This window comes from Hevea brasiliensis, chromosome 9, assembly GCF_030052815.1.
Source record: "Hevea brasiliensis isolate MT/VB/25A 57/8 chromosome 9, ASM3005281v1, whole genome shotgun sequence".
Classification (NCBI taxonomy): Eukaryota; Viridiplantae; Streptophyta; class Magnoliopsida; order Malpighiales; family Euphorbiaceae; genus Hevea; species Hevea brasiliensis.
In genome coordinates this window covers 4,960,085-4,971,318 of record NC_079501.1, presented here as the reverse complement: position 1 = coordinate 4,971,318, position 11,234 = coordinate 4,960,085, and the positions used below count along the sequence as shown (strand labels likewise).

At 34.3% G+C, this 11,234-nt stretch overlaps 2 protein-coding genes across 8 annotated transcripts; both read left to right on the top strand.

Annotated features, from left to right (window-relative positions):
* The first annotated feature begins 1,582 nt into the window (after positions 1 to 1,582).
* On the top strand, positions 1,583 to 4,861 carry LOC110672324 (uncharacterized). 2 transcript variants are annotated; one of them, XM_021835075.2, is made up of 2 exons: positions 1,583 to 1,810; positions 2,835 to 4,861. In XM_021835075.2, the coding sequence occupies exon 2, from the start codon at positions 2,924 to 2,926 to the stop codon at positions 4,661 to 4,663; it is 1,740 nt and encodes a 579-aa protein (XP_021690767.2). In that variant the 5' UTR covers positions 1,583 to 1,810; positions 2,835 to 2,923; the 3' UTR covers positions 4,664 to 4,861. The 2 variants fall into 2 exon arrangements, with proteins under 2 accessions (XP_021690767.2, XP_021690761.2); XM_021835069.2 differs by having other exon boundaries at positions 2,605 to 4,861.
* A 141-nt stretch (positions 4,862 to 5,002) lies between these two features.
* On the top strand, positions 5,003 to 11,137 carry LOC110672303 (uncharacterized). Of its 6 annotated transcripts, XM_021835040.2 has the most exons (15): positions 5,003 to 5,186; positions 5,350 to 6,067; positions 6,166 to 6,480; positions 6,584 to 6,763; positions 6,974 to 7,109; positions 7,841 to 8,175; positions 8,882 to 9,011; positions 9,247 to 9,375; positions 9,477 to 9,536; positions 9,698 to 9,777; positions 10,073 to 10,169; positions 10,307 to 10,396; positions 10,518 to 10,571; positions 10,642 to 10,707; positions 10,880 to 11,137. In XM_021835040.2, exons 2-15 carry the CDS (start codon positions 5,649 to 5,651, stop codon positions 11,030 to 11,032), a joined length of 2,244 nt encoding a protein of 747 aa, XP_021690732.2. In that variant the 5' UTR covers positions 5,003 to 5,186; positions 5,350 to 5,648; the 3' UTR covers positions 11,033 to 11,137. The 6 variants fall into 6 exon arrangements, 2 of the variants coding, with proteins under 2 accessions (XP_021690732.2, XP_021690736.2); XM_021835044.2 differs by lacking the exon at positions 5,003 to 5,186 and having other exon boundaries at positions 5,236 to 6,067; positions 9,492 to 9,536; XR_002498266.2 differs by lacking the exons at positions 10,518 to 10,571; positions 10,642 to 10,707; positions 10,880 to 11,137 and having other exon boundaries at positions 5,003 to 6,067; positions 9,477 to 9,595.
* The last annotated feature ends 97 nt before the right edge of the window (positions 11,138 to 11,234 follow it).

The following is an 11,234-nucleotide window of genomic DNA, read 5'->3' as shown; positions in this document are numbered from 1 at the left end:
TATAATATTATATTTTACATATATATTAACTATATACTATATACAATGTAACGTTATCTTTTATTGCTATACTTTCGCTTAATAACTTTAGTTATAAATACATTAACTCATCTTATATTTCATAGTTATAAGTCATTAGTGTATTAATATATTATATAATATGCTTTATTTTTAATTAATATTATATAATTAATAATTAATTGAAAGGCATATTATATGATATAATTGTCATTAAGAACCAAACTTGTTTTAGAACCTAAAATTTAAATTAAATTGAATTGATTATAATTAAAACATTGAAAATTAAATTATAATTGAAATATTAAAATATGCAACTAAAATCAAGTAAAAAATTTAATTTAATTTTGATTTATAAACAAATTTCCAAATAGAATCGTAACTACACAACCTACAACTAATGCTGGAATGTGATGCATTATTTTTCAACTTTTTAAGCTTTTTTTTTAAATAAATTATTTAAAAAATTTTAATTGAATTTTTATACAACCTTCTTTATTTATATTTCTCTCAAAATAAAATTTTATTAAATTAAAAAGTATAGGATTTTTTTATTATAAATATGAAAATTGATAAAATTAATTAAATTAAATTTTTATAAAATTCTAATTATTCTTGTATGACTATCATGCTCCACCAAATCATTAGAAGAGATAATTTCTCATGTCCATTCAATACCCAATACTTGGCCAAGATGAACATATCCTCCATTGTGGCCATATAATGATGATTTTATTGATCTAAATCATAAGATAAAAAATATGACATGCAAATCATATCATTTATTAATATAAATAAATAATTATGTATTGTAATCCTATATATAATACTGTTAAATATTCTCTCAGTCTTATTTCAATAATTTTTAAGATCTTTTTATAAAAATTGATTCGATAATACCATTTTTATATAAAAAAAATGAATAAAATATTTTTAAAATATCATTGAAATGTAGAAATGTGTTAAAAAAGATAAATGTATTGACAATAATAATAAACAAGGATAAAATTAGAGAAAAATAATTAATATTTTCTTATTTTTTGAAATATTAAATAAAGTGAGATAAAATTTTTTTCTAAATCATCTATTATAATGGGACGAAGAGACTGAAATTTTTTTCTTAATAAATATGAACAGAAACATAGTAATTATTTTTTTGAAAGGTAAAATTAGAAAGTATTTTATTCTATTTATTTTTAAATGTTCAAAATTTTGGAGAGTCAAATCCCATTATTTGTCATTTGACCAAAAAAATAAAAAATAAAAGGGACCAAATGGAGATTTAAGAGGTGTTAATTGCAACATTTGGGTACTTTTGAACTTTTTTAATCGCAAAATCAAAAAGTCAGGGGTTGTATTGTGAAAAAGCGTAAAGTTAAAGGAGTGTTTTCCTTAACGCATAGAAAGTTTGTTTTGGTAAAAGACAAACGCGGCCTTAGATTATAAATGACTGGACGACCCAACAGTCGCAAGGAGACAGGGGCCCTCCTGCTGTTTAGTTAGTTAACTAAGCATTTTCAAAGTAATTAAATCATATATATAAATCAATTGAATTAAGTTGATTGCGGAAAGAGCAAGAATCATATCGCTGTTTCAGACTATGGTATTGCCTCACGCTCACTGGACACACAGTGGAAAGGTTAACAAGCGAAAATACAGACAAAAAAAAAGAGGCGAAAAAGGTAAATAAAAGGAAGGCAGAAATAAGGTGGGCTTGAGAAGTAAAGCTAAACTAAAATCAAATGGTGCTCGTACGTTGTTGGGGTTTCCATTCTCACCGATTTCACCCAAGGTATTGCGCATTTTCTCTGCTCGCTTCTTTCTCAATCACTCCCCTTCAATTTCTTTGTTTGATTTCACTTGTTTTGCCTTTTGCTCTCTCCCAACTCTTGAAATTGATAATTTGTTTGGTTCTGAGTTTCCATGTACTGTAATTAGTTGAGATTTTGATCAAGTAGTTCTTTTTGGTACTTGGTTTTCTGGATGTGTTGAAAATCTTATGTTTCTAGTTTGTCATAAGCATTATCTTTTGGTTGCTTCTTCGGGGGGTTTTTGTGAATGGGGGAGTCTAGGAGTGCAGATGATCTGTTGGAAATGAATACCCTTGTATGTGCAATGTATTTATATGCATGTATATAACACTAATCGCAGAAAATGCTTGTGTTAGAATACCATCTCCACCTCACTTCCCATAGCTCTTATATATGTACAAAACATTTAACAGGTCCATACCCGCACACTGAAATGCATTTGTTATGTATAATGGCTCATCTACATGGAATATTAATCGCAGAAAATGCTTGTGTTAGAACACCATCTCCACTTCACGTCCCAGAGTTCTTATATATGTAGAAAACATTCATCAGGTCCATACCCGCACACTGAAATGCATTTGTAATGTATAATGGCTCATCTACATGGAATATAAGAGAGTTTGAATTTCTGTGGTATGCTTGCTTGCTAATGTTTTATACTGCATGCTTGTTTCATCGTTCACTTTCCACATTGTTATCATTTTGAGAAACTTGATCAAATTTCTGCATTACTCTCAACTTTATTTTCTTTTATGCATTGGTACCAATGTAGGTAGTTGGGGAAATTGAAGGCAGTCAATTGCTGTTGTATCTTTATTGTGATCTATTTGAAGCCTCGGGTAGTTCATGAACTATGGATGTTCTCATGATTCACAAGATGGTGTACATATTTTCCTATGGAATTTTAGGATCATTCTCCAACACATATCTAATGGTTTAACATATTAAAGAATTTCTTGTATAAAACTGATTTGATGGCTAAAATGTTCATGTCCTCTTCAGGGATCTTAATTGTGGCTTTAAAGTTTTCACATTGGAGATCTCACTTCTCCTTATAATAGATCCTTGAGCTCAGAAGACCTTCTGCATCAATGAGAATTCAAAAGATTGGCCATCAGAGTTCCAAACATAGTAAAACTTTTTCCTTATCCAAAGCAGAAGATAACCCTGTCTTTGGGGCAGACTCAGGTGATGATTCTGATGATTTTGAGCTCAATGAGTTGTGCTGTGAGCTTGGCTTGGTAGAAGGTCAGCTGTGCAGCATACCTTATGAACTCTTTGATCTGCCAGATTTGAGGGAAATATTATCTTTAGACACTTGGAATTCTTGTTTAACAGAGGAAGAAAGGTTCTATCTCTCAGCTTACCTTCCAGATATGGACCAGCAGACTTTTTGTTTGACTATGAAGGAACTTTTTGATGGCAGTGATCTATATTTTGGGAATCCATTGGATGTGTTCTTCAAAAGATTGAGAGGTGGATTCTATCCTCCGAAAGTGGCTCATCTCAGAGAATGTTTGCAGTTTATACAGAGGAAAAAGTATTATCATTCATTAAGATCTTACCATGACAGGATGACAAAAATGTTCACAGACATGAGAAGGATGTGGGATCAGTATGAAATGAGCCCTGGTGTTGAGGAAAGGATTTTGATGTGGAAAAATAAGAGAAAACAGAGAGCCATAAATTTGCTTGATCTTAACAAATTTCCCAAGGATGATCACCTGTTAAGTGAGGAGGTTAGCTTGCACATGAAGGGACTGAAGCCAGTAGAACAAACGACAGCAAAAGATGTTTTGCCTTCTCTCTCTGCAAGTGAAATGAAATTTGCTTCAAACTGCAGAGCAAAAGGTTTTTTAAAGATAAAGGTATCTGGGAATGGCTTATTACCAAATCACAATCCAAAAATAATTGGCAGTGACGTTTCAGAGCAGTGTCGATCTGTACCCAAGGGATTGTTGAAAATAGTACCTAAAGTTACTTCTGTCCAGCTGGAACAATCAGAAGTGGTGCAAAGGGGAGCACAATCGACATTTCTTGTCAGGGACCAAGGTTTACTGGATTTTAAGTTTTCTTCCCTGCCAGCATATGTACACTTACCAGATGCAGGTGGCCTTCATGAATCACCATTTTTAAGGCAGAAGGTTGATGGTGGAAGGCTTCATTCAACTCTAAACCAACCTCATTGTTTACTGAATCAGCAAGATTGTACTATGAGAACCTGTCATCACTCAGAGCCTACCAGAAAAATAGAGAGGCAAATAATTCCTTCTTCAGATGACATTTCGGTTTTAGGAAAACACACTTTGTTGGCAGGTGATATCAGAGGAGACCCTAATGAGGAATTTCCACCAATGTATCCAATGGGTGCAAGGAAGCATCCCTTTGGTGTTGAAAGTTTGGGGCCAAATTTGCACAAAGGAACTGAAGACTTTTCCCTGAGATCCTTGGAATCACACCCATTTGGTATTCAATATCACCGCAGGCAACAGCGAATAGCACTCATGAAAGACGAGCATATCACTGTATATCCAAGAATTCTAGAAGCAGTTCCCAGAACTTCAGCCATTTCTAATGTTAAGCAGGAAGTGTTAATGGCATCTTCTTCAAATCCAATGAGAAGTGAGACTGACTTCGGTGCAAAAAAATCAGACAAGTTATTAAGTAAATCCAGTATTTCTGAGGGGTTTAAAGATGAATCCGTTCTGCCTTTGACATACAAGCGTAGAAAGGCTCTAGCTAACACTAACTCAATAGACAGTGGCAAGACTATAACAGCTGGAGCTGATTTGAGCTCTAATCAACGTTTGGGGAGGGTACAAGAGCAGTGAAGATGAAATTTCTGAGGGTGGAAGTACATGCCCTTGACCACGGAACCTTGAGCAACAAATCATGGACTAAAATAGGTATTGTTACTGATATAATAATACTAGTACCAAATTTCTGTTAGTAGTTTTCACGAAATCTCTGTATTATATGGTTGTCAAATGTGTAAATGAAATTATAGCAGTAAATGGTTATTCCCCTGAGCCAATATATCCATGGGAGGGTGCACCTACATGCCTTGCATCTTTTCTAGTTGGCCACATAGCTAGCATATAACGTGGTTGAGAGTGTAGTCCATCTCTGAAATGTCCTACTGTGCTCCATGCATAAACGGTCTTGGCCTCTGGGGTCGTTGCTTCCTATGCTTTCATCTAAATCAATTGTTAATAGTCCTTGGCTCCTGGGACTACTAGTTGAATGTTGATGGAAATAGTATGTATTGATTCCAACCTCCAAGGCCTAAAACAAAGCAGTTCTGAAAACAAGCAATATATCAACACTGTCCTTCATGGCGGCCTACTTCTATTGGTACTAATCTTTCTTTCTTTCTTTTTTTTCCTCTCTTTTTCATAAAGTTCTATGCGGAGGAATTTGAAATTAAAAACAAACCTTTCCCTTTAGAAAATTAAAAGTAAAAAAAGGTAACACTGTAATAGTTCTATGTTGGATAATGGTGGGCCTGGACGCGAAGATTTCGAGTTGCCAGGAAAGTGGATTAAGTCCTGTCTCAATGTCCACTGTTAGCCCTATTTACCTTATCCAAAGAATTGGCGGACGACGAGGTTGGAAAAGTGCACACGCGTCCCTCATGCTTCCAACCGTTAAATATTCCCTGATCCGCAACCGCCATCAGGAGCTGGAGCTTTCCAACTTCAGCTTCTTCGACAATGAGAATGTGACTGCTCTCCAGCCTCCACAGAAGGGGGACAAAAAAAAAAAAAAAAAAAGAATACACTCGAGCTTTAGGTTTTCCATACTGCTTCATGATCCATGTTATCTCTGCAAAATTTCACCGGCGCCACTGCTTTATCATCCTCTACGCATTCATCGGCAGCTCGCTATCTGTTCTCTTACCGTTTGGTGTTAAAGACGGATTCTACACCCAGAATTCCTCGATGCTCTCTGAGAGTCCAGGAATTGTCCATGGAGGAGCCTCTAGAATCGCAGCTTGATATGAGCGAGGTTTTTACATTGATGCAGAGTAATAAGAACGATCGAGTTCCAAGCGAAGGACCAGAGCAATTACAAGAAGAAGAAGAACAGGAGGAAGAGGATGAGAAGGGAATTTCTAAAATACGAGTGGCGAGGCAAAAATACATCCCAGTTTCCAAGGCAGAGATCTTGGATGCCATTATACTGAAGTTATTTGAGTCTCAAGATGATGCCAATGAATTTCTCCTTCTCTCTTCGTGAGTTTAATAGTTTAATATATTCGTTCTCCTTTTCTTTTTCCCTATTCTTTCAACTGTGCAGTTTATAAGGGGTGTAAGAATCTGTGTAACTACAGGCGCTTGGATTCTATTCTTCACGCTGAGCACAAACGCATTTTAGAAGAAATGCGAACTGATTATTTCCTCAGTCATTCCGTAAAAAATGAGGAGACGAATGATAATGGGTTGGCCAATGCAGATGGAAAATCTGGAGTTAATGGGGACAATTCCGACTCTGTCAGCGATAGCATCAATGGAATTGGAAGCATTGGGGACTCTGGGGAGGAGCCTGAAATTGACATGCAATTAAATTTCAATTATGGTCTGGACTTGAGGAATCTTTTGGGTTCTTCAGCGAAAATTGACGAGAGATGTTCTAACGGGGAATCCAGGTGTGTAATAAAGATGTTTCTTGTCATCTTAATATTGTTAACTGCTATTTGTAAGCTTGATATTATGTTTCATGTTTAACTCGTTATGTTAAATCATTTGTAGACTTGCTGTTGCCACTCGTTTCCAGCGTGCTTTCATGCAGCTTCTTGATAATGCTCAGTTTCAAGAACTATCGGCTCGGGATTTGATGTTGACATGTGCCTTGAACTCGGATTACCTTCTTACTTTGCCAATATATGTGGACTGGAAGAAAGCATCTGAATCCAATGCTATAATATTCAGGTATTTTTTATTATGCTTTTTCATGAGTATATATAGTTCTAAAAGAAATTCAGACAGCACAAATAATGAGGGATATTCCATGTGATAACTATGGAACATCTGCCACTAAGCCTTTCCTGTGACCTCACTTATATACAAGAATGCCGTTCCATTTTTCTACTATTAAACATATATGCAGATGTTTTACTTTTAAGATGATTTCCCTTACAGGAGAGGTTATGCAACTGAGAGACAGAAAGGTCTGCTAATTGTTGAAAAACTGGACTATATACAGTCCATACTTCTGAAAAGACTATTCTTCATTGTATCAAAACCACTGGAGAAAGTTGGCAAATGGATAAAAGAGGTGGGTGTCTTTCCTTGATTGCTTTATTGCTGTTTGTTAGAGAGTCAATGTCACATTTAGGAACGGATAACAAATCAATATTTTTATTCAAAATTGGCCAAAAATTGAATGGCTGATAGCAATATCAATTGAGGAAAATCAGCATTTAGATTTCTGAAACTGTTGGAGCAATAGGCGAAGCAATCCCATGAATTTGAAGAAAGTGCTTATGGAGATACAGTTTAGACTTCACAACTATCTTCATGTTAGATTTGTGATTCAAATCTTAGCAAGATTTAGATAGACTTTTTCCTAATTTGACTAGAAGGAATATTTCTTAATAGGATAGAGCTATGTTTTCTGTATGGATTAGAACGCCTAAGGTGGAGAATGGCATAATCTAAGAGAAATAGGCTATTATCTATTATAGTTGAAGACACACTTTATGATAAAGGGTGATATAGTAGTTAAAGTAGTAAATATATTGGATTATTTCTAGAAGAGACGTAGATGACTAGCTAATGTATTTACTAAGAGTAGTTATGTAGTAAGGATTTTCTTGAGTGTAACTGGGTTAATGGAGTAGTGTAGTTTTGAGCTTGTAATTGATGATTTATTATTATTGATAGTGGAAAATTGTATACCTGTATATGTAGTCCTATGTTTCTTTTCTTGTTTTAATTTCACATTGTGAATTACTTGAAGTTGTTTCCATAGATTATTACACCTTACATGCTCCATCCTTGGAATAGGCTATCACTAATGCTTCTCAGACCCAAGAAGCACAAGATTGGTTCAAGAGTGTGACCTTTTGGCTTGAGGAACTATCACTTTTTAAGAATTCATATTCTAATGATGGACAAGCCTCTGATAATCCTCTGGAAGTAGACCAAATATCGGATAGTGATGTTCCTATTTGGCTTGCAGCGCAGAGGGCAGTAAGTCGTTATGAAGGATTTCTGTCTCCAGTTGGACCCAGAGGAAGGCTACTCAGGAAGTTGCTCACTTGGATTGGCCTTGTACCTCCTATACCAGCAACACCATTTGAACTTGACAGTGACAATAGTACTTCTGAGCCTCATTTAAGGTTAATGGCATTTGAATTTCTTCTTTCTCCTATCATAACTCTCTCTTTCTGATTTTCTCTATCCAAGGATTAAGAATTAAGTGTCTGACATGAATTATAGTTTGGTATGATTTTATGTGATTTTTAGGTGCATAGAGAGAAGTCTAATGCTTTGTTATGAAATTAGTTTGACTGTAATACTCATCACAGGTTGTATCTAGTATGTCAAAAATTGATCTGTTTATTTGCACTTTGGCATTGCAAAGAGACTAGCTCATGTATCATAGACTATTTGTCTCCTCAAGAATGCTGTCCACTTACCTCATGGTTGGGATGCAATAAAGTTAGTATAAAGAGAGATGGCTCTAGATGACCTAGAAATTCAGACGAAATGAATAATAATAAGAATGTTTTTTAGATTACTGAAAATTCCTTCAGAAGAGTCTACTTCTTATAAAGAAAAATTATACTATCCATTAAAATTGTAGTATTATCCTAGTATAGTAGTATGAATTTGGAGAGTTACCGAAATCCTAGAGTTATAAATTTTCTAAAAGTCATTAAATTATTAAAACCATTTTTTTTTTTTAAAAAAAGAAAGGCCAGTGCAATGTGTTATCCATAACATGTGTTCTCTTAAGGTTGTGGGTAGCTTTTTAAATGGGATTTATTTTATGATAGCATATTGTGACCTGACTGGATAGTAATAGAAAAATTGTTCACTCAGGCCAATTTTCTTATCAAGGATATCACTTAGTGATATATGGAGACCTGCTTCAAGAAAATACTGTGGAAATGATCTTTGGCAAATGTTAAAAACTTACTTTTCCATTCTTCTATCATGGACAGTCCTTGAGGTATCCCTTGTACAAAAAATCCTTGAATACCTTTTTCAATTTCTTTTATTGTGTAATAGTTCTGTAAATATATATTGATCGGTATGGATGTACAAGTTTTACTTTCTTTTGCCCATACAAATGTTTAGGCACCATTTGAACATATTAAGCAATATTGGCAAATTTATTATGTTTGTAAAATATTCTTAATGAGATCATATATGCATTGTTCTTGATCATCGTCTTTCCTTATCAGGAACCTGCATTCCAAGAATTGATTTTGCTCTATACCAAGGAAGTGACCGAAAGTGACATTAAGGATAAAGCTGAAGTTCCATCATTGCAATTAAAGATCTATGAGAGAATTCCTATCCCGGAACTACCAGTAAATACTTCTAACACTGAAATGTCTGTTGATACACTCTTATGCTTGTCTTGTGTTTGTGATGATTCAAAGTTTTCTCATATGAACTCTCAAAATATTAGCAAATTATTTTGCAGGTCATTTTTCCTCACAAAAAGCTCTCTTTCCGAGTCATAGATACAGTATGTACAAGTTACATACCTATTTGTTACATCTTTGAAATGTTATGTATAGAAGCATTGTGAGTACTTATGAAGGCTTAATGTTTAAAGCTGCAACCAGTAGTAGTTGTATTAATTTTGTTTGATATTACCTTCTTGACTGGATATTATGAAATCTGTAGGTACGCCTGGATGTGGCCACAATATTGGGACTTTCGGCATACTTCATCAATTACAAATTTGAAGACATCTTATCTTCCCCGTATGAATCTTCTAAGTGTTTATACCAGAACTTTTGAAATATCAGCCCATTTCACAAACTATTGTGCATATAAAAGATGGTAATTATATCTAAAATGTTGAGTCCATGATGCAATTCAGAGGAAAGGAATACAAGTTTTATCATTATTTTCCAGTCCCTGAAGTCCTGTATTATATCAGAATTCTAAAAACCAATCATGTCTTTTTCCCCCTTTTGGATTTGGACTAGTTCTTGAAATCATTTAATGCTTTGAAGTTGCATAGAGAAGCATATTGCTTTTTTCTCTGCGTTGCAGATCAGCAATATTTCTTGATGTCGTTGCCATCACTGCACTGATAATTTATGTGACCCGTGTGGCTTTGGGTTACAAACAGACGTGGGATCGATATCAAGTGAGTTACCCCAATATTCTCTTTACAGTATTTGAGATTATTGACTTACTGTTACCTAAGTTATACAACTAGATTTAGTTCAACTTTATATCTGCTCAATTCATTTTATAATTTCTTATAGGATTCCATTATTGCAGCTACTTGTTAACAGGACACTTTATGAGAAAACACTGGCAAGTGGCTTTGGGTCTGTTCATTTTCTTCTGGATGCTTCTGAACAGCAGCAAGTAAGAGTAACTTTAATTTTTGCACAGTATATAGATTAGAATAATTATAGAAGGTAAATGTTAAGTTCTTTAAGGTATTTATGTTTCCTAATATTTCTTCTTCTGAAACTATTTTATGCAGTACAAGGAAGCTATTTTAACCTATGCAATCTTGCTTAAAGTGAAGAATGGCCAGGTCTGCCACTTCTTTTTTTTTTTTTTTTTTCTTGTATAAAACATGTTACTGGGAATTGTTCTTGCTGCAGGTTAATTGTCACAAAAGTGTTGGTGATGAATGCGAGAGATTTATGTATGATGTGTTAAAAGTAAAGGTAATGGAAGGACTTTCTCTCAAAAGAAGAAGTATATCTGGCGGCAGCCACATTATTTATTATTTTTCTTTATTGAAAAATAGCAATTCATTGATAATAAGAGGGCTTATAGCCCAATGCAGAAGACGAATGTTCCAATTTTTTGTTAATTATTGTGTTGTAACAAGTGCAGGTTCAAATGCCAGTTGACAAAGCGGTAAGCACTTTGATTAGGCTGGGCCTTGTTATAGAAACATCCATTGATGGAGAAATCAGACTGCAGGCTGTTCCTTGTAAAAAGGCACACGAGGCCCTTAAAGAACGTTGGAATACTTTGCTTAGATAAACAAGAAGATTAATTCTTGTAAATATATTTCTAAAGGATAATATGTGTAAAATATACGCTGTTAAAGGTAAATACAAAATATTAAAAAAAAAAAAATTGTCTTCATTTTATTGATTTATTTATGCCAACCGTTTGTATAGAGCAGGTGCAGGGCATTATTATTTTTGTTTGGTATTTTTTGTTGGGTAAATTATTCATTCAA

What these genes read in the sequence shown, in the direction of transcription:
- LOC110672324 (XM_021835075.2), top strand. Translation starts at nt 2,924, where the DNA reads ATGAGAATTCAAAAGATTGGCCATCAGAGTTCCAAACATAGTAAAACT.
- LOC110672303 (XM_021835040.2), top strand. Translation starts at nt 5,649, where the DNA reads ATGTTATCTCTGCAAAATTTCACCGGCGCCACTGCTTTATCATCCTCT. An exon ending in GAATTTCTCCTTCTCTCTTC is followed by an intron (nt 6,068 to 6,165) that starts GTGAGTTTAATA and finishes GTGTAACTACAG; the next exon opens with GCGCTTGGATTCTATTCTTC. An exon ending in CTTTCCGAGTCATAGATACA is followed by an intron (nt 9,537 to 9,697) that starts GTATGTACAAGT and finishes TGAAATCTGTAG; the next exon opens with GTACGCCTGGATGTGGCCAC.